The sequence below is a fragment of the Ahaetulla prasina genome, chromosome 14 (genome assembly GCF_028640845.1).
Source record: "Ahaetulla prasina isolate Xishuangbanna chromosome 14, ASM2864084v1, whole genome shotgun sequence".
In the NCBI taxonomy this organism is placed as follows: Eukaryota; Metazoa; Chordata; class Lepidosauria; order Squamata; family Colubridae; genus Ahaetulla; species Ahaetulla prasina.
In genome coordinates this window covers 20,745,937-20,768,532 of record NC_080552.1, presented here as the reverse complement: position 1 = coordinate 20,768,532, position 22,596 = coordinate 20,745,937, and the positions used below count along the sequence as shown (strand labels likewise).

Here is a 22,596-nt window from a genome sequence, read left to right as displayed (position 1 = left end):
AAATAAAGCCATGGGAAGGTGACTGTGAAGGAGAAAGAAAGAAAGAAAGAAAGAAAGAAAGAAAGGAAGGAAGGAAGGAAGGAAGGAAGGAAGGAAGGAAGGAAGGAAGGAAGGAAGGAAACGGAAGGAAGGCAGAAGGATGGATGGAAGGAAGGAAGAAGGCAGAAGGAAGAAAAGAAGGAAGGAAGGCGGAAGGCAGGAAGGGAAAGGAAGGAAGGCAGAAGGAAGGAAAGAAAGAAGGAAAGAAGGAAGGAAGGAAGGAAGGAAGGAAGAAAGAAAATTTTTCTTTGAAGACCTTTCGCTTCTCACAAGAAAGTCCAGTTGCCTCTCGAAAAAACACCATTTGGTCTTCCTAGGAATCGGTTACTACTCAATACAACTTTGACCATCACTTCTGGATAGGTAATCAGGATAACTCCAGATAGTTAAGGCACCTGTTTGCTTTTCTAATAACAATGAACGATGAAGTTAGGACACGGCGTTAGCTTGATTCAGGACTTACCTCTTTCCAGATCCTGCAACTATTCTACAACTGGTCATCTTTGGCCATGATTATTGACATGTCCAGCTCTCTGCTCCAACCAAAGCTCTAAGGCACCCACCATATTGATGAAATAATTAAAAACTTCCTGTGTTGGAGAACTCACAACTTCTGGAGGCAAGTTGTTCCACTGATTAATTGCTCTGTCAGGAAAGTTCTAAGTTGCTTCTCTCCTAGATTAGTTTCCATCCATTGCTTCTTGTCCTGCCTTCAGATGCTTTGGAGAATAGCTTGACCCCCTCTTCTTTGGGGCAGCCCCTGAGAAGACTGCTATCATATCATGCATAGTCCTTCCAATTCCAGCAACCATTCTTTATATGTTTTAGCCTCCAGTCCCCTAATTGTCTTTGTTGCTCTTCTCTGCACTCTTTCTAGAGTCTCTACATCTTTTTTTACATCATGGTGATCAAAACTGGCTGCAGTATTCTAAGTGTGGCCTTACCAAGGCCTTATAAAGTGTCATTAACACTTCACGTGATCTTGATTCGAATTGTAACTGTACTTCTCAATAAACAGTCATTTTCATCCGTTTTTTCCCTAGTGGACCTTTAACCATGGTCTAAAGGGAGTCTGTTTCTGAAAGCGCTCTCAACTTTACAGCTTATAATTCACAGCAGCTTCTCTGGTGGATCGCTTCCTGGCAGTCAGTAAAATGAGTCTGGAGCCTTTGAGGGGACTTTAATCACGAGAGAATCCAGAGTGGCCATGATTGGCTCCTGGCCATCAAACATTCAGAGCAAAGAGAAGACAAGACATCACTCAATCATTCTCCGGTTATGAATGGCTATTCGGCCTTCTTTCTCATCCCAGAAAAAAACCCTGGGAAATTACGTGGAAGATCCATCATTGCAGAATATATCATCCCAAATAAATCATTCCCACTGTCTAATTTGCATAAATTTATAAAGGGTGCGGAATATTGATAGAGCTACGTATTTTTATTTCATATTTTTGCTCTTCTGAGCCTTGGGAATAAATACCCGTGGAGATTTTTTTAAAAAATTGTTGCCTACAGAACAAAAATAAGTTGATGCGGCATTCTTCTTAATGTGCGAAGTTTCCAAAAGTGTTAAATAAAAACAAAGAGGCCCCCGTGATAAAATTTCTTACCGCGTCGCAGAACAAAATCAAAAGATGAAGAAAACAGGTACTGTTTAGATACTTGGCAACAGAGGTGGGTTTCAGCAGATTCTGACCAGTTCTGGAGAACCAGTAGCGGAAATTTTGAGTAGTTTGGAGAACCGGTAAATACCACCTCTGACTGGCCCCGCCCCCATCTATTCTCTGCCTCACGAGTCCCAGCTGATCAGGAGGAAATAGGGATTTTGCAGTAACCTTCCCCTGGAGTGGGGTGGGAATGGAGATTTTGCAGTATCCTTCCCCTGCCATGCCCACCAAGCCATGCCACGCCCACCCAGCCACGCCCACAGAACCAGTAGTAAAAAAATTTGAAACCCACCACTGCTTGGCAAGTATTTGACATTGCCTTTTCTAAACGGCAGTTGCATTAAAACGTACAATTAAAAAGATAAATATTAATACAAATTAAAAAATGAATAAGTTTAAAAAGAAAGAAAAAGTACAGAAAAGAAAAACAAAATTGAAAGAAAAATTGAAAAGAAAAGGGAAAATAAGAATGTAGCAAAGAAAAAGACCTGGAATGAAGGAGAAACTTCCTAACAGTGAGGACAATTAACCAGTGGAACAGCTTGCCACCAGAAATTGTGGGTGCTCCATCACTGGAGGTTTTTAAGAAGAGACTGGAAAAGTCACTTGTCTGAAAAGGCCTAGGGCAGCGGTTCTCAACCTGTGGGTTGGGACCCCGTTGGGGGTCGAATGACGATTTGCCAGGCGTCGCCTAAGACCATCGGAAATAAGGGAAGTATACTTGCGAGTTGAAGAATCCCGCTCCAATGGTTGACTCCACAAGCCAGCTGCAGGCTCTTTAAATCGCTAGCCAAATTCGGCTTCAGGCGCGATGAATTAAAAAAGAGAGAAATCTTTGCTCTGACGTCTCCCTCTCAAGCCAGCTGCAATCACTCCCAACCGCTAGCCTAATCTGGCTTCAGGCGCGATAAACATAACAGGGGAGGAGTCTCCGCTTTAACGCCTCCGTCCTCAAGGCAATCACAAGCAGTTCAGATCGCTAGCCGATACGGCTTCAGGCGCGATAAATTCAAAACAAAAATAATTTTACGGGTGGGGTCGCCACATTGTGGAGAATTGTATTAAAGGGGTCGCCACATCGTGGGGAATTGTATTAAAGGGGTCGCAGCACTATAAAGGTTGAGAACCACTGGTCTAGGGTCTCCTGCTTGAGCAGGGGGCTGGGCTAGAAGACCTCCAAGGTCCCTTCCAGCTCTATGCTGATTCTGAAAAAGAAAAGAAATGCTGGATGTAACTGGACAGCGCCCAAGGAGAAAGACCACATCCTGCAGAGGAAGGGCTTCTCCTAAGCCATTGTTCGAATGGAGACCCCTCCCTCTCCTTGGCAAGCCTCTTCAGTACCACAACTGGACAGCTCACACCTTTCTTCTGAAAGGGCTGCTTCCCACCAAGACACCTGCCAGAAGTTGGAATTTCCAGCAGTGGGGGAGGTGCAAAAGCTCCGCTTGAAACTCCTCTCCAAGTTCACACAACCAGAATCCAGCTCCTGGAAGAACGGACTCTCCTGCAGACGCAGGGAGGAGCAGACGACACATCAAGCATCAAGAGAGCAGAGGTGCCCCAGGATCAGCGGCCATGGATGGAGAGCGAAACTGGTCCAAGAGAAACAGGCCCACCCACCCCCAATGAAAAGAGATGCCACTGCCTTGCTTAGTCCAGGGTCCTTGCTGGGGTACAAAGGGGTCCCAGAAAGGGGGAATAACCTCTTTCTGCTTGGTGCAAAACTCCAGAAAAAAGAGGAGAAAAAATGATGGAGGAGGAGGAGGAGGAGGAGGAGGAGGAGGAGGAGGAAGAGGAATAATGATGGTGGTGGCAAAGGAGGAAGTGGAGAAAATAGAAGAGAAGAAGGAGACAGGAAAGGAAGCGAGGAGAGAAAGAGAACGAAGGAAAAGGAGAAGAAGGAATGATGGTGGAGGAGAAGGAATGGTGGGGGGAGGAGAAAAAAGTGAAGGAGAAGGAATGATGGTGGAGAAGGAGTCAGGAAGGGAAGAGAGGAGAGAAAGAATGAGAAGGAGAAGAAGGAGAAGGAATGGTGATGGTGGTAGAGGACGAGGAGGAGAAGAAGGAATGATAGTGGAGGAGAAGGAGACAGGAAAGAAAGCGAGGAGAGAAGGAGAAAGAGAACGAAGGAAAAGGAGAAGAAGGAATGATGGTGGAGGAGAAGGAGACAGAAAGGGAAGAGAGGAGAGAAGGAGAAGGAAGGAGAAGGAGGAGGAGGAGGAGGAGGAGAGGAGCGAGCCTCTCCAGCTGTTGGGGCTACCTAGTCCTGGACTGGCCGGGCATTTCAGGACCTGTCATCCTCCCGGGGAGTGGCGTCCCAAGGAGGCCGGCCCGAGGAGGAGCCCCAGGCTTGGCTCCTCTCCCCTGCGAGGGCGGCTACAAAAACCTCGGGAACTTCCAGCCGCGGCTCAGAAGTTGCCAAACTCGGCCGCCCGCTCGCCCGCCCGCGGCTCTGCAGAAGCGCTCGCCATGGGAGACCCGGTCCTCGGCTGGGCGCTGGAAACGTGGGCGCTCGTCCTGCTGCTCCTGGGTCTGCTGATGCTGTAGGTGGGGGGGGGGAGGGAAGGGGGGGAAACCCCTCCCCGGAGTTACAGGGCAGAGGCTTCAGGCTGGGGCGCTTTCAGGGCGTAAAAGCAGAAGGTCGAGCCGGTTATTTGACTGTAGTTCCGTTAAGTTGTGATTTGATTTGATGTTAGGGTTGTTGTTTTATTCCGTTAAACTTTTCTTCTCCTCTCCTCTTTTCTTCTTTTATCTCCACTCCTGTTCTCTCTTCCCCCTTTCCTTTCTTCACCTCTTCTTCTGCTCTTCTCATCTCACCTCTCCTCACCTCTTCTTTTATCTCCTCTCCTCTTCTCTCTTTTTTCCTTTCTTCTTCTGGTCTCCTCCTTTTTCTTCTGTACTGTACTGTTCTGTTCTCTTCCACTCTACTCTACTCTACTCTACTCTACTCTACTCTACTCTACTCTACTCTACTCTACTCTACTCTACTCTACTCTACTCTACTCTACTCTACTCTACTTTCTCTTCTCTTCTCTTCTCCTCTCCTCTCCTCTCCTCTCCTCTCTTCTCTTTTCTTCTCCTCTCTTCCCTTCCCTTCCCTGCTTTGCTCTCCTCTCTTCTTCTTTCTGTCATTTTCCTCTTGCTCTACTCCGAGCAACTTTGAGCTACATGCAAAAGAATAAGCGATGAAAAACCGCAGAGCCTGCAGTATCCAGGAGGTGGCACACGCCAGCTGGGCACATACAAAACTCACCCTGTGGGGGTAATTAATAGCTATCATTGTCACTCTCCCTATGCCAGCCCTGTTAGCAAGACTGGACCAGGAAATCAATTGCGCTGGAAGGCTAAATTGACTTTTATGGAGATCAGTTGTGATAACAGGTCATTGCAAGTCTTGTGCTGGACTGCCTCCCCCCTCCTTATATAACAGGGAGTTGTCTGCTTGAACAGCTTCCAAGTGCTACCTTCCTTTTGGACTTAGGTCTTCTAATCCAACCCCTGAACCTTGAGTGGCTCAGACTGCTAAAACAGTCTGTTATTAACAGCAGCTGCTTGCAATTACTGCAGGTTCAAGTCCCACCAGGCCCAAGGTTGACTCAGCCTTCCATCGTTTATAAAGTAGGTAAAATGAGGACCCAGATTGTTGGGGGCAATAAGTTGACTTTGTATATAATATACAAATGGATGAAGACTATTGCTTAACACAATGTAAGCCGCCCTGAGTCTTCGGAGAAGGGCGGGATATAAATGCAAATAAATAAAATAAATAATAAGAAGGGGGAAAGAGAGAGGAGGGAGGGAGAAAGAGAGAGGGAAGGGGGGAGGGAGAAAGAGAGAGAGAAGGGGGAGGGAGAAAGAGAGAGGTTGGGAGAGGGAGAAAGAGAGAGAGAGGGAGGGAAGAAGGTTGACTCAGCCTTCCATCCTTTATAAGGTAGGTAAAATGAGGATCCAGATTGTTTGGGGCAATAAGTTGACTTTGTATATAATACACAAATGGATGAAGACTATTGCTTGACATAGTGTAAGCCGCCCTGAGTCTTCGGAGAAGGGCGGGATATAAATGCAAATAATAAAAAATTAAAAAATAAAACCGTACCATTTCATACAAATTGTGGTCCAATCTCTTCTTCAAAACCTCCACTGATGAAGCACCCATAACTTCTGGTGGCAAGCTGTTCCACTGGTTAATTGTCCTCACTGATAGGAAGTGTCTCCTTAATTCCAGGTTGCTTCTCTCCTTGATTAAGTTTCCATCCGTTGCTTCTTGTCCTGCCTGATTATCCCGCTGATATCTTTTTGCTTTGCTTTGTTTTCCAGTTATGGGATCTGGCCGTATAATTTCTTTAAGAAGTTGGGAATTCCTGGGCCAAGACCCCTGCCTTTTATCGGAACTTTCCACGAATATCGGCATGTGAGTGTGTTATACTGTTTCGCATCCTAGTAGCTTGTAGACCAACTCAATGAGTTTGGGTGAAAAAGGAGTCCTTCTTTCTTTCCCTTTTCTAAATTGTGGGGGATATTGTGACTTGTGTCAGGAGTGGTCCGGTGGCCTAGAGGTGGAGCTCTCGCCTCACAATCAGGAGGCTGTGAGTTCAATCCTAAGTAGGGGCAGATATTTCTCTCTCTGGGCACCCTGAGAATGTATCTGCGGAACAAAACTCCTCATTGGCGACAGGAAGGGCATCTAGCCAGTAAATACTCAGCTCCATTCAGTTGCCCAGACTCCACCCTACAAGGGATTTAAAAGAGGATGATGATGATGATGATGATTGTGACTAGTGTCACCCCTTCTTGGCCTCCTCAAAAGAAGATCCAGGAGGATCAAGGGCTGCTAGTACAGCTAGTCCTCAACTTAGGACCGTTCACTTCAGTTGTAAGTTGAGGACTACGTCTGAAGCCTCCTGCCTTTCTTTGGCACCTCTCTTAGAATCCCTTGGTCTTCATTCTGAAATTCTTGTCCCTGTATTGGTTTAACCATAACATCACATCAATAGAGACTCAAGATGTACGGATTGAAGCATTTTTAACGGCCTTTTATACTCTTCCAGTCTTGGATGGAGAAAGGATTACAGCCAAATTTTCATGCATCTCTCCTTCTTTAATTCGACAGGGTATTTTGAAGTTCGACCAAAGGTGCTTTGAGAAATATGGCAAGATCTGGGGGTAAGTCACCTGTCGGAATGTCACCTCCAGAAGGTCCTCACAGTTCACCCTGTGAATCACTAAGAATGGCATTATTTAAATTGGTTTTGATCCCCTGGGAGAGTTGTTGGCTGGATAGCCTCTTGTCATTCCTGCCCTTAGTTTCTCTCCTCCTTGAATCCTTATGGGGTAAACAATTGTGCACATTCACAGCTGCAACATACACACCGCTCTGGATACCAATAAAGGAGAATATCTGTAGCTCGGGGTTGACATGAGGGGTCTTTGGTGCTCTCTGAGCTTGGTTGTTTTCTTGCAGACATTTCATGACCCAGCGAGATAACATCATCAGTGCTGGAAGGGAATGGGGTTTGGGAGGAGGAGGAGGAGGAGGAGGAGGAGGAGGAGGAGGAGGAGGAAAAAGAAGAAGAGGAAGAATAATAAGAGGGTTGTGGTGTCCTTAATGGTCTCTGAGCTTGGTTGTTTTCTTGAAGACATTTCATGACCCAGCCAGATAACATCATCAGTGCTAGAAGGGAATGGGGTTTGTGGAGATGGGGAGGAGGAGGAAGGAGAAGGAGAAGAAGAAGGAGAAGAGGAAGAATAATAGGAGGGTTGTGGGGTCCTTGGTGCTCTCTGAGCTTGCTTGTTTTCTTGCAGATGTTTCATGACCCATCAAGGGAACATCATCAATGCTAGATGATGCAATGCAAAAAAACAAGAAGCTCAGAGAGTACCAAGGACTCTTCAACTCTGAGCTACAGATATTCCCCTTTATTGGTATCCAAAGGGATGTGTGTGTTGCAGGTGGGATTGATGATGTTACCTAGCTGAGTCGTGAAATGTCTGCAAGAAAACATCCAAGCTCAGAGAGCACCAAGGAACTCCCTCACATCTCTTTTGACCGTAGAACCAAGCATTAGGACAATGTTCTCTGGTTGGCCAATTGTTCAGCTGGAAACTAGGAAGCCTTGATCCTGTCTTCTTATAAAGATAATAGTCTACATTTCAAAACATCTTTTTTATTTTGACAATTAGAATATTTGATGGCCGGCAACCTGTGATGGTCATTTTGGATCCTGCCGTCATTAAAACAGTCCTGGTTAAAGAATTCTATACTTATTTCACCAATCGCCGGGTAGGTATTCTAACTCGAGGTTGTGAGAACTTCACAGGGGCTGAGAAATAGAAGTCCTGCAAGGGAATTTAGAAGAGCAGGCCTAGTATGGTGGTTTAGGTCCTTCGGGAGATAGGGCGGTATATAAATATGATATAATAATAATAATAATAATAATAATAATAATAATAATAATAATAATAATAATAATAATAATAATAATAATAATAATAGGTGTTGGCCTGGCCCTGGGGAGACCTGGGTCCAAGGGCTCCCTCAATTCTGGAAGCCACTTGGGTGACTTTGGGCCAATCACTCTTTCTCAACCCAACTCATATCATGGTTGTAAAAGAGATTGCAGAAGGAACAATATATATGCCATCTTGAATTCCAGAATAGTAGTAGACATCTGTCTATCTGTCTATCAGACAGAAGACAGACAGATGACAAGAAGATGAGATAGATAGATAGATAGATAGATAGGTAGATAGATAGATATTGGTGATGATAGAGAAAAATAGATAGATATTGATAATGATAAAGATGGATAGATATTGATAATGATAGAGAGATGATTGATAGATAGATGAGAGAGCGAGAGATGATAGAGAAACAGATAATGGAGAGATGGAGATATAGATGATAGATAAATATTGATAATGATAGAGAAAGATGGATAGATAGATATTGATAATGATAGAGAAAGATGGATAAATATTGATAATGATAGAGAAAGATGGATAGATATTGATAATGATATAGAAAGAGATGAGAGATAGATGAGAGAGAGATGATAGATATCGATAATGATAGAGAAACAGATAATAGAGATGGATAGATAGATGATAGCTAGATAGCTAGATGGATGGATAGATAGATATTGATAATGATAGAGAGATGATTGATAGATAGATGAGAGAGAGAGAGAGATGAGATATCGATAATGATAGAGAAAGAGATAATAGAGATAGATGGATAGATAGATGATAGACAGACAGACAGACAGACAGACAGACAGACAGACAGACAGACAGACAGACAGATAGATAGATAGATAGATAGTATACTTAGTTAAGAAGACAGCAAATTGAAAAGAAAGGACTGAGAAGAATAACATGAGAGATTTTCTTGATATTTCACCTTATTCAGGACTTTGGTCTAAATGGAAATCTGGACACAGCCATAACGGTCGTTGTCGATGAACAGTGGAAGAGGATTCGCAGTGCCTTGTCTCCCACTTTCACCAGTGGGAGGCTGAAAGAGGTGAGAGACGAGGGTTGGCTGCCTTTCCGACTTCTCAAGGATTCTTGCGTTGCCGGAAGAAAACCTAGCCTGCCCTTAAGCATTGTCAGTGGCTGATTTTAAGCGAAGTCTGCCTTAGTTAGCATAGAGCTAGCCTAGAGCAGTGATGGCGAACCTTTTCGGCAGTGGAACATCATGGAAAAGCTGAACTTCCAGGTTCTGGCACGCATGCCACACCCGACAATCAGCTGGCCGGCATGCATGCATAGACTGGTTTCTGTGACTGCCGCACACGCAAAAAACAGTTGATCATCTGAAACCCAGAAAACAAACAGGTGTTGTGCCTCGCCCGTTTTCCCTGCAGCCGGGGCCTTCTTATCTGCTTCCGAACGCTGAGGAATGTCCTAGTATGCCTCCCGGCCCCAGCCCTGGCTCCATGCCCAGACAGGCTGAGGAGGAGGAAGCGCCTCCCGGCCCCAGCCCTGGGTCCATGCCCAGGCAAACGGAGCAACTAGACCCCTCCCCCTCCCCCACAGCATGTGAGCCTGAGGAAGGTCAATTACCAACAGCTGCAGACTGGAGTGACCCTCGCTTCAGGAGAATTGATAGGCAGCGTCAGCAAAAGGAAGGGAGGGGCAGGCCTGGATAAGTGCTGAGTCTTGGAGCCACACCCCATGGCCTATATAAAGGATCTGCTTTCTGGCATTCTCTGAGTCAGGCAAAGTCTACCTTATCTTGCTGAAGTCACTTTCTGGTCTCCTGCCTGCCTTGAGAACTTTGCTAGGACTTTGGCAGAGCTGCAGAGGCACGCCTGATTCGGATTTCCCTGACCCGGCCGTCAGCGGAGGAGTGGGACACGACAACAGGCAAGACCACGTGTGCGGGGCGACATGGCTTCATGTGCCACTTTGAGCACGCATGCCTTAGGTTCACCATCACAGGCATAGAGGAAGCCTCCATAACTAGATCGGGGGAGCTTCACCCGAGTTAAACTGTTTAGTAGTCTTGTTGATCCCATTAGAAAGGTCTGTGAAATCCACCTGGCCTAAAAGGGAAGACTATATCCCCAAGAATCTTATCAATCTGATTCTGAATTGCCTAACTACTTTTTTCTGGAGCCTTGCCCAAACCCTGTTAGGTACCGTTTTTCCTTGATGAAATCCGAATGCAAATTTAAATGCACACCCATTAATTCCCTTCAGCTATTAAGACAGACAGGAAAGCCCTTTCTTCATTACTGATTTCCGTCCTCCTAACTTTCTAAGGAATTCCAGCCCTCCTTGGAGTAGGTATTTGAAATCTTTGACTAAATTACTCCACCTTTCTTATATCAAAGTAAGGTTGACCCTTCATGCTTGACACACTGGGATTCCAACTCTCAAAATGTCCGATTATCATGCCAAGAGAACGTCAGACGGGAAAAGGTTTTCACGAGCATCATTTTATTTTAGCTCTAATTAATTATTTCCGGAATCAGGGAGGAAAACCCTGGTTAGCGCAGGTTTTCTTCCAGCTTTGGAATGATCTTTGCAAGTTCTCTATGAAAATGAACTGCTCATCTTCATAAATCTTAGCAGAATTTTATAAGTAGCCAAAACTTGTATGTTGTTATGATCCACCCGGCTCAATGAATGGGAACTAGATTAATATCTTGACATGCTCAGTACTTAAAACAAATGAAGAAACAGCTACCAAGTCCGCAAGTTATGAAATTTAAGATTATAATAAGAGGTATATTTTAAATAAGTTTGGGAAGTTTCACACAGAAGCAAAAAAAACCCAGGTTGAAGCAGTGGTTTGAAAACGGCTACCTGAGCTATCGACGATGGAAGCCCTAATATATCCTAACGTTTTAGATCTGGATAAAAATTGTAAAGTACAAAGATATATTAAACAAACAAGGGGATTTAAAATCAAAACAGGAACTAAAAAAATGAGGGAATTGATTTGGACTGGTGGCCACATATTCAAATACAGATGAGACATAAGAAAGATACAGGGAGGTATGGCTTTTTATAAGGAACGCCAAGAATTGGACGAGATGAAAAATTAATAAAGAAAATGTGCGATGTGTGTGGGGAGTTGTGCACACTGCATTATGAGTGCACGCTTTTGCACACACACACACACACACACACACACACGTGCCTTTGGCACACAAAGAGAAAAAGGTTAGCCATCACTGGTATAGAGTGTTATGGCATAACTATGAAAATGATGGTTATAACTATGACGTACAACATTATGTATTTAAAAGAGACTATATTGTATGGCTGCGAGAATAATGGTTATACTCAGGGTGTATAATACTATTTGTCCTTAAAAAGGACCTGATACAGCTGATACACTGGCGTTGCAAAACTGGAAATGTGATGAATAATAAAGGAAAATGTATAATAAAAATATTTTTTTAAAAAAAAAAGTCTGAACTGACTTGTTGCTTTCGTTCCATAAACTGTCTTCAGCATCTTGTCCATTGGTTTTTCTTTCAGATGATGCCCATCATCAACCATTATAATGAAATCTTGGAGAAGAACATTCAGAAGAAAGTGGAGAAGGATGAAACCATAGATATGAAGCTGTAAGTAATATCTGTAGGGTTGCCTAGGGCAGTGTCACCAACTGGTGGCCCATGGACCGCTGGTGGTCCACGAGAAAATGTTGGTGGTCCGTAGAAAAATTAGTTGCATTTTTTAAATGGCACTAAATACTATTTATCTTTTTAAAAAATTCATATTAGTGGTCCGCAGGATTTAAAATTATGAATTTAGTGGTCCCTGAGGTCTGAAAGGTTGGTGACCCCTGGCCTAGGGAGCATCCCTTGGCTAACAGAAATTTACAAAAGGGGAATTTGTAATCCTGACGTATAAAAGTGGATTCACGTTTTCCATAATACGTGGAATCACTCATGTAGCTGTTAAGGATTCCCTGAGATCATCTCTTGAATGTATCGTGAGGTGGCTTCTAATGGTTGACCCTCTACGCTATGTCTCTCCTTCATCCCTCCAGGATCTTTTCAGCCTACAGCTTAGATGTGGTAACCAGCACTTCATTCAGCGTCAACATTGATTCCCTCAACAATCCCAACGATCCGGTCGTTGTGCACATGAAGAAGTTCCTCAGATTTAGCTTCCTCAGCCCTGTTTTAATCTTGGCTGGTAAGATGTCTTTGTGGGCCGCAGAGTCTGCCCTTCAATACTTGAGATTTTTATGGAGGATTCACAGGATATCGTTGAAAAATTCCCATGTTCCCTCCCATAACATCTTCCACTTTTCTTGTTTATCTTTCTGTAAACATTAGTCGAAAAGAGGAGAAAGAAATATCAGAAAGTGTGTGTTTTGTGATTGAGAAAGGTTCTTTTGCCACTGTCCCACACGATCTGAGATTCTTGAGTAGAACTTTAGAACTTCCTACCCTGAATTAGCTTCACCCAAGGTCTTCACTGGCTACCATTCCGAGTCTGTGTTAGTTGTAAATAGTGGGGACAGTAATTTAGGAATCTGTTGGGTAGAAGAAAGCTATTGATGAGCCTTGGTGGCGCAGTGGTTAGAGTGCGGTACTGCAGGATGGCTACTTCTGCTGACTGCCGGCTGCCTGCAATTTGGCAGTTCGAATCTCACCAGGCTCACGGTCGACTCAGCCTTCCATCCTTCCGAGGTGGGTAAAATGAGGAGCCAAATTGTTGGGGGCAAGAGGCTGACTCTGTAAACCGCTTAGAGAGGGCTGTAAAAGCACCATGAAGCGGTATATAAGTCTACATCATATTGCTATTAAACTAGCTGCTCAAGCTGGTAATTTTATTAAACATCATTTATTTATTCACTGAGTGGAGCAGTTTTAGACTGCCTCAATCATGACTGTTACCTTCTCGTGTAACTACAATTTTGCTAGAATCTGTTTCCTTGACAAAGCTCATGGGGGCCTCCTACGGGTTTTTCTTGTCGCTGTGTTACAGCTTGGTTGTGTTCACACAAATGATATGTTTGCTTTTCTCCACCACCACCCAACACCTCCCCCCACCCCAGTCCTTTTCCCATTCCTTATCCCAGTGCTGGAAATGTTCAACTTGACCATATTCCCCAAGTCTTCGGTAGACTTCTTCCTCGAGGTCTTCAAAAAAATCAAAGAAGATCGACAAAAGAAGGACCGCACGGTCAGTCTGGGCTTTTTGTCTCATGCTTGCTCTTCTTCCAGGGGCCTCGGGACCTGGGTTTTTGTGTGCTCGGTGTATGTTTGTGTGTTCCAAGCAGGTCTCAGAACTTCCACTTGCGTTACAAACAGATTCTGATCAAAGAGAATAGTTGTAGCTCAGGGTTTATTTTTTTATTGATTTTATTTTATTTTATTGACATGAAGGCTCTGAGCTTGATTGTTTTCTTGCAGAATTTCATGACTCAACTGGGTAACTTCATCAGTGTTAGAAGGGAGTGAGATTTCTGAAGTGGTGATGATGAAGATGAAGATGAGGAGGAGGAGGAGGAGGAGGAGGAGGAGGAGGAGGAGGAGGAGGAACAACTATGGAGCCCTTGGTGCTCTCTGAGCTTGCTTGTTTTCTTGCAAACATTTCATGACTCAGCTGGGTAACTTCATCAGTGTTAGAAGGGAGTGATATTTGTGGAGTGGTGAAGTGATGGAGAAGAGGAGGAGGAGGTAGAGGAGGAGGAGGAACTGTGGGGTTGTTGGTGCTCTCTGAACTTGGTTATTTTCTTTCACTCATTTCATAACACCATCAGTGCCGTGATGATAATGAACCCACCCCTCCCTTCTAGCACTGATGATGTTCCCTAGTTGGGTAATGAAACATCTGCAAGAAAACAAGAAAGCTCAGAGAGCACCGAGGAGCCCTCACACACCTTCTAAGTCTGCAGTGGGCAATTGGACCCATCAGTGACAGTTCCATCTCCTTAATGACAGTTTTTCGGTTTCTCTACCATTCCAGAACCGAGTTGATTTTCTTCAGCTCATGATGGACGTACAAGCAGCAGCCAACGCCTCTGGGGATTCAGAGAAAGGTAAAGTTACACATCTTGCTTTTGAAAAAAAAATATATAAGGTTGCTTGGGGCATGTTGATGCACATGGCTGAACTCAGGATAAACATTAGCAAATGATGCTAAGACCACAAGGCCATTGTCCTCACTGTCAGGAACTTTCTTCTTACTTCTAGGTTGCGTCTCTCCTCGATTAGTTTCCATCCATTGTTTCTTGTCCTGCCTTCAGGGGCTTTGGAGAATAACTTGCCCCCCTCCTCTTTGTGGCATCCCCTCAAATAATCAATGGATGATTTATTTATTTAAATTTTTATACCGCCCTTCTCCCGAAGGACTCAGGGCGGTGTACAGCCAAAGATAAAAACAGCAAGTATACAAAGTTAAAATATCAATTTAAAATACTTATTCAATAGTGGCCGAATTAAAACCGTCAGATTAACCTAACCTAAAATACCCCATATAAAAATTACAAAGAATTAAAATTAAAAATTTTTTTAAAAAATTAAAAAAAAAAATCAGTCCAGTCCCGCTTGAATAAATAAGTGAGTTTTTAATTCCCGGCGAAAGGTCCGAAGGTCAGATATTTGGCGCAAACCGGGGGGAAGGTCGTTCCAGAGAGTAGATGCTCCAACAGAGAAGGCCCTTCCCCTGGGGGCCGCCAGCCGGCATTGCTTGGCGGACGGCACCCTGAGGAGACCCTCTCTGTGAGAGCGTACGGGTCGGTGGGAGGCATAAGGTAACAGCAGGCGGTCCCGTAAGTACCCGGGCCCTAAGCCATGGAGCGCTTTAAAGGTGGTAACCAACACCTTGAAGCGCACCCAAATGACCACAGGTAGCCAGTGCAGCCTGCGCAGGAGCGGTGTTACCCGGGAGCAACGAGGAGCTCCCTCGATCACCCGCGCAGCTGCATTCTGGACTAACTGGAGTCTCCGAGTGCACTTCAGGGGTAGCCCCATGTAGAGAGCATTGCAATAATCCAGGCGGGAAGTGACGAGAGCATGAGTGACCGTGCATAAGGCATCCCGGTCCAAAAAGGGACGCAACTGGTGGACCAGGCGAACCTGGTAAAAGGCTCTCCTGGAGACGGCCGCCAAATGATCTTCAAACGACAGCCGTCCATCCAGGAGAACACCTACATCACTCCTTTAAGTGACTATCACCTTGAATCTTCAGCTTACCTGTCTACTTTGGTCATTGTGATCCAGAAATGTTGCCACTTTAACTTCAGACCTCTTCCTTTAAGTTTTCTCGCTCTCCGTGCCTGCCTCTTAGAACATAATCGCCAGAAGGAGATCAAATGTTCCTATTTTAAATTAGTCGCCATTCAAATATAGCCTTAAACTTGTTGTTATGCTTGTCTATGGCTTATTCACAGCTTTAACATTCGCTTGTTTTCTGCAAAATTTAGTTAACGTCAGTTGAAGTGAGCTTGAAAGGAGAACGCGAAGGGGAAAAGAGAAGATTCTAAAAACTTGTCCAGCCCCCTACTCAAGCAGGAGACCCTATACCATTTCAGACAAGTGACTGTCCAGTCTTTTCTTAAAAACCTCCAGTGATGGAGCAGCCACAACTTCTGGAGACAAGCTGTTCCACTGGTTAATTGTCCTCACTGTTAGAAAGTTTCTCCTTAATTCCAGGTTACTTCTCTCCTGGATTAGTTTCCATCCATTGTTTCTTGTCCTGCCCTCTGGTGTTTGGAGAATAATTTGACCCCCTTTTCTTTGTGGCAACCCCTCAAATACTTGAATGCTGCTATCATGTCACCTCTAATTCTTTTTTTCTTTAGACTAGCCAGACCCAAAATCTGCAGCCATTCATGAAATGGTTTTTCCAACCTCTTTTTTGTAGTATCGTGACCAAACTCGATTGCAGTATTCCATTGGTCTTTCTCTGCTTTTTCTTCACTGTGCCAATATTCAATAGCAATAGCATTTCGGCTTATCTACTACCCCATCATGGTTTATAGCACTCTGTGGGTAGTTTACAATGTAGAAGAATTATGTGCGTATTGCCCCCAACAATCTGGGTCCTCATTTTATTGATCTCAGAAGGACGGAAGGCTAAGTCAACTAGAAAAACCACCCCACTCTACAATGTGTTCATTTGATCAAACATTTGGTATTTTAGTTTTCCCAGCCTGCAGCTGCAAATACAGCTGCTGGCGTTCTTTATGTGATGAGATAGAGAGAGGGGGGAGAGGGAGGGTGGTAGGGAAGGAGGGAGGGAGGGAGGGAGGGAGAGAGAGAGATGTTTAAAGTTGATCAAATCAGATCCCCTGGATAACAAGTCAATCTAAAATATTTGCTGTTGTGAAGCTGTGGTATAAGAGTAAATGCCATATAGATGATCACAAGCTTCTTCTGTGTTTTCCTTTCTCATCCGACAGCTTTAACAGACAAAGAGATTTTGGCCCAGTCGATTTTTTTTATCTTTGGGGGCTATGAGACCATTGGTACCTCCCTCAGCTTCATGTCTTATTGTCTGGCCACGCACCCCGATGTTCAAGAGAAATTGTACCAAGAGATCAACGACACTTTCCCCAATCAGGTAAGATTTTTTTTCAAGGGGGGGGGGCTCTCAGTGGTGGGTTTCAAAAATTTTTTACTACCGGTTCTGTGGGTGTGGCTTGGTGGGCGTGGCAGGGCTTGGTGGGCAGGGCTTGGTGGGCGTGGCAGGGGAAGGATATTGTAAAATCTCCATTCCTTCCCCAGTCCATGGGAAGGTTACTGCAAAATCCCCATTTCCTCCCGATCAGCTGGGACTTGGGAGGCAGAGAATAGATGGGGGGCGGGGGCAGTCAGAATTTTTACTACCAGTTCTCCAAACTACTCAAAATTTCTGCTACCGGTTCTCCAGAATAGATAGATAGATAGATAGATAGATAGATAGATAGATAGATAGATAGATAGATAGATAGATAGATAGATAGATAGATAGATAGATAGATAGATAGATAGATAGATAGATAGATAGATAGATAGATAGATAGATAGATAGATAGATAGATATGGATGGATAAATGGATGGATGGATGGATAGATACATACATACATACATACATGGATGGATGGATGGATGGATGGATGGATGGATGGATGGATGGATGGATAGATAGATAGATAGATAGATAGATAGATAGATAGATAGATGATGGATGGATAGATAGATAGATAGATAGATAGATAGATAGATAGATATGGATGGATAAATGGATGGATGGATGGATGGATAGATACATACATACATACATACATACATAGATGGATGGATGGATGGATGGATGGATGGATGGATGGATGGATGGATAGATAGATAGATAGATAGATAGATAGATAGATAGATAGATAGATAGATAGATAGATAGATAGATATGGATGGATGGATGGATGGATGGATGGATGGATGGATGGATAGATAGAAACATAGATAGATAGATAGATGGATACATAGATAGATGGATACATAGATGGATGGATGGATGGATGGATAGATAGATAGATAGATAGATAGATAGATAGATAGATAGATAGATAGATAGATAGATAGATAGATAGATAGATAGATATGGATGGATGGATGGATGGATGGATGGATGGATGGATGGATGGATAGCTAGATAGATAGATAGAAACAGATAGATAGATAGATGGATACATAGATAGATGGATACATAGATAGATAGATAGATAGATAGATAGAGATTAGATATACATACACACACACACACACATACATATATATAACTGTGTCTGTGTGTATGATGTATGTATACACACACACATATATATCTGTGTGTATGTATATACACACGCACAATTACACACACACACACACATATCTATATAACTGTGTATATGTGATGTGTGTGTGTGTGTGTGTGTGTGTGTGTAATTGTGCGTGTGTGTATATACCTACATACATGCATACCTACATCATATACATATATATACATGATCCGCATCTCATCTGTTACAACCAAGACAAAGAACGTATCTAAATGCAGAATGCCATATGACTTTATTTTGTCTTGCTTCGGCCTTTTGCGCAGACCCCTCCCACCTATGATGCACTCCATCAAATGGAATATCTCGATATGGTGGTGAATGAAACTTTTCGCCTTTACCCTCCGGGGACACGGCTCGAGAGAATCTGCAAAAAGACAGTGGAAATCCATGGAATGACCATCCCACAAGGGACTGTGGTTCTGATTCCCGCTTACGTCCTACATCGGGTCCCTGAATATTGGCCTGAGCCCGAAGAGTACAGACCTGAGAGGTAGGTTGTGAGGAACCCTGTCCTTCTGAAGTCACACAGGGCATTTTTTTAATGATCCCCCTCCATAAACTGCGCGTGGAATTTAATTAACTCCATGGGAGAAAATGATGCCTAAACTGACTGTAGCAGCTGAGACAATGGCTTGGTTTAATGTTCCAACAGCTGAACGAAAAGCTGTAGGGCAGCTGGCATCAAGCCACACTGATAGGAGTAAAAAAGTAAAAGTACATGAAGGAAATTATATTTCATCTACCATCTTTTTATTTAGAGAAGATTCCCTGCTTGAACCATGACGGGCGGGTCAGAATATGAGAAATAGGCCTCGTTGACCTACATTGTAGCTGCCACTAATTGGGTGCCATAGTAGACGCAAGGATTCTTGGGCATAACTCCTCGAGAAGTCCAAATTTAATTAAGCAGAAACCACTTCTAAACACGTCTCTTTATGGTTCCTCACCTGTAGAAAGAATCTTGCCAAAGTAAAACAACTCCTTGCATCATTAAAAATATTCTTGTCAGAGGCAGAGAATTAAGTTGCAGTTCAGAATATTTATTACTCAAGCCAAAGATCTAATCAACTGAAGTTCAACACTAAATTGGCACCAGATAAGGGTGAACGGGGTTGAGGGGGTTGAACTTAGACCGTGGGAACATAATGACTCTAGGCTAATGACCACCTCCCCAGTTATGGCCACTCTTCTCCTAAAATACTCTGAGAATTGGTACAGAAGGGCCGCCTTAATTCTCTTCCTGCCAACCAAACCATAAAAATTTCAGTCTCTTGGTTCTCGGAAATGCAGCCCCTCCCTCCTGGGAATCCAGAGTTCATTCCACCACATCAAATCCACAATGATCTCTCTCCACAAACATTTATCTTTCTTCATTGGTCTCAGTCCAGTTTATCCAGTGGTGAAGGAGCCAAGGGGTGTCTTAGTTACAGAACGGAGGTACAGACTATTGGGAATAGTAGCTTTACTCCGCCGTGATTCTTTTCTGATTTGCAAATAGGTTTAGTAAAGAGAACAAAGAGAGCCTAGACCCCTATGTGTTCCTCCCTTTCGGAGCGGGTCCTAGGAACTGCATCGCTATGCGTTTCGCCCTCCTGGTACTGAAAATGGGTCTGGTGGTTTCGCTGCAAAGATTTCGCTTCCAAACCTGCAAAGAAACACCGGTGAGTTTTACAACTTGGGTTGGGAGCTGGTTCCTGCTCGTCTGCTAAACAGATTACTCAACCAATTTCCCATCTCACACTGTTCTGTTCTAGGCTTCCTGAGACAGTAAAAGGCACACAATTAGTCCCAAAAACCCTCTTTTTATTTCAATGGCTGTGAATTCTGTTCATTCACAGCCCGTAATGAGTCATAAAGAGTCCGACAGAAGTCTGCCACAGTCTTTCGGGATAAGGCTGATAAGCAACCACCTTTATCTCCCTTGACACGCTGCCAAAGACCTAATTGCCAATTAGCTTTGCAAGGCCACACGGAGCACAGAGTCAAAACGGAGCTTCAGAATTTAAACTGACCAGAACGAACAACGTTGCTTCCTGAAAAGGCTCATGTGCCTTTGCTCCTCCTTTATGTTTTATGGGAGGGACCAATCATCTCCAAGCCTTACTCCCGAGTCACCCCTTTTGTCTTAACTGTTCTTGCCTTCTGGCAGTTCTGCACAGTTCGGCTCCCTCTGTTCCTCTGCCTCACTGACATCAGACTCCGGAGTCTCTGGAGTCAGCACATAATTCCCAGATGGCCCTGGCCCCATCTCTGCCTCTGATGCAGAGCCCAGATTAGAGTCTTCCCCAGACTCCAGGACTGGCCCATGTTCCTCCCCAGCCTCCTCACTGTCCGATTCTGCTACCAGCTCGGCAGGCCGCCGGTGGACCACAACACACACATATGTCTTGTTCAAAGACACAAGGAGGTGATGAATGTGAAAGCAAGATCTCTTTGGAAAGACAGGGTCATCTTATTGGGGTGAGAAGCCTAGTTCTTCCCGTGTGTGTGTGTGATTCTCGAACACATAGTTTTGCTTCTACGTCTTAATTGAGAATAGAGTCTAATTTGGTGCTCGCAGAAGAGTGAAGCCCTAGTGAAGCGCCTTTGTCAATTACAACACAGACAAGGAGGGGGGAGAGTATTTGAGTTGAACAAAATATAACCGAGGCATTGCGTGGGTATAGGAAAAAGCATGTATGAAAAAAAAATGGTTTTTGTTGTGGCCCGTCAGCGGCCAGCAGATCTGGCAGCAGATTCGGACAGTGAGGAGGTTGGGGAGGAACCTGGGCCAGTCCTGGAGTCTGGGGAAGGCTCTGATGAGGGCTCTGCGTCGGAGGCAGAGAGGGGGCCAGGGCCGTCTGAGAGTTATCAGCTGCCTCCGGAGTCAGAAATCAGTGAGGCAGAAGAACAGCTGGATCCTGTTCCCAGTGTGTGCATGCGCAGAGCTGCCAGGAGAAGGGAACAGCTAAGGAACAAGGGTCAACTCAGGAGTAAAGCCACAGGCGGACGGTGAATGGCCCCTGCCATAGGGAATAAAGAGGAGCGAAGGGGAGGGGAGTTTCCAGGAGACAATTTGTTCATTTGGGTGAAGATCTTTCCTGCATTCTTGCCAAGTATTTTCGGTCAGTAATTGTGAGCTATCTTGAAAGACTGTGGGAGAGGAAAGACTTTGCTGGAGAGGAATTCACAGTAAATTAAATAAAAAGGGGTTTATCAGGACGAGGACTCGGCTTCATACTGCTGAGGAAGCCCAGGTCAGAACAGTTCTTGGTGGTTACCTTGTTAGTGGAATCACCTCTGTTTAATTCCATGCCTCTGATGTTTTCTGTCTCCCTTTCTTTTGGTCAATGGGAAAGATCCCCTTGGAGCTGGACGACAAAGGATTCCTCAAGACAAAGAAGCCCATCATGTTGAAGTTGGTGCCCAGAGTCGTCGTGAAACATGAGGAGTAGAAGTTCTGGAGACTGCAAAGAGGCAGTGGTGTCTTTCTTCCTTCCTTCCTTCCTCCCTCCCTCCCTCTCTCCTCCCTTCCCTTCCCTTCCCTTCCCTTCCTCCTTCCTGCTCTCTCCTTCCTTCCTTCCTCCCTCCCTCCCTCCTTCCCGCTGTCTCCTTCCTTCCTTCCTTCCTTCCTTCCTTCCTTCCTTCCTTCCTTCCTTCCTTCCTCTCTCCCCCTCCATCTTCCTTCCTTCTTTCCCTCCCTGCCTCTCTGCCTCCCAGTTTAATCTTGTAATCCCTCCTTTCTTCACTTTTAAAAAAAAATCATAAACCTGCTTATTTAATAAACACATCCCTTGATTTTGAGTGACTCATGCCACAAGCGTCCAAGGGGACACGTTGTGTACCAGCGCAAGTTTCTGAGTCCTCTCTAAGTTTCGTTCTTCTTCTGCCGAAGAAAGCTCCTACATCGTCTCCCCACGGGCTGCCTCGGGCTTCCTTGACGAGAAAGGTGATGAAATAAATAAAAGAGGTTTTTGTGGAGAACTGCTGTACCTGGAGAGAGGAAAAGCTCCTGTTGATCAAGAAAAGATTCCACAATAAAAAACATACTAGCACAACTTTTACTAGCACAACATACTAAACGCAACTTTTGAATAGGACAGTCATTACAAAGTATCGGGGGAGGGGAAACCCCTGAGTTTTTCGGCAGCTTTAATCTCACCAGGAATGTCAGATATTAAACGTGGGACTTTCTCAGTGGTGGGTTTCAAAAAAATTTTTTACTACCGGTTCTGTGGGTGTGGCTTGGTGGGTGTGTCATGGCTTGGTGGGCGTAGCTTGGTGGGCGTGGCAGGGGAAGGATACTGTAAAATCTCCATTCCCACCCAACTCCAGGAAAAGCTTATTGCAAAATCCCCATTTCCTCCTGATCAGCTGGGAATTGGGAGGCAGAGAATAGATGGGGGCAGCTCCAGTCAGAATTTTTACTCCAGTTCTCCAAACTACTCAGAATTCCTGCTACCAGTTCTTCAGAACTGGTCTGAACCTGCTGAAACCCACCTCTGGACTTTCTACATGTGAAGTAGATGTCCTCCACCACGCCATTTCTCAAGACCTGGAATAATGCTCAACATACAATGTGACCTCATTCCATTACACAACACCTTCTTCAGATGACATAATTTAGTTTAG

General features: G+C 44.5%; 1 protein-coding gene across 1 annotated transcript; it reads left to right on the top strand.

The window, feature by feature from the left end:
• Positions 1–4,093: 4,093 nt before the first annotated feature.
• On the top strand, positions 4,094–21,778 carry LOC131185343 (cytochrome P450 3A24-like). The gene is made up of 13 exons (XM_058157791.1): positions 4,094–4,251; positions 6,026–6,119; positions 6,819–6,871; positions 7,889–7,988; positions 9,117–9,230; positions 11,702–11,790; positions 12,219–12,367; positions 13,236–13,363; positions 14,150–14,222; positions 16,587–16,747; positions 18,249–18,475; positions 19,484–19,646; positions 21,324–21,778. The coding sequence occupies exons 1-13, from the start codon at positions 4,178–4,180 to the stop codon at positions 21,417–21,419; spliced, it is 1,521 nt and encodes a 506-aa protein (XP_058013774.1). The 5' UTR covers positions 4,094–4,177; the 3' UTR covers positions 21,420–21,778.
• The last annotated feature ends 818 nt before the right edge of the window (positions 21,779–22,596 follow it).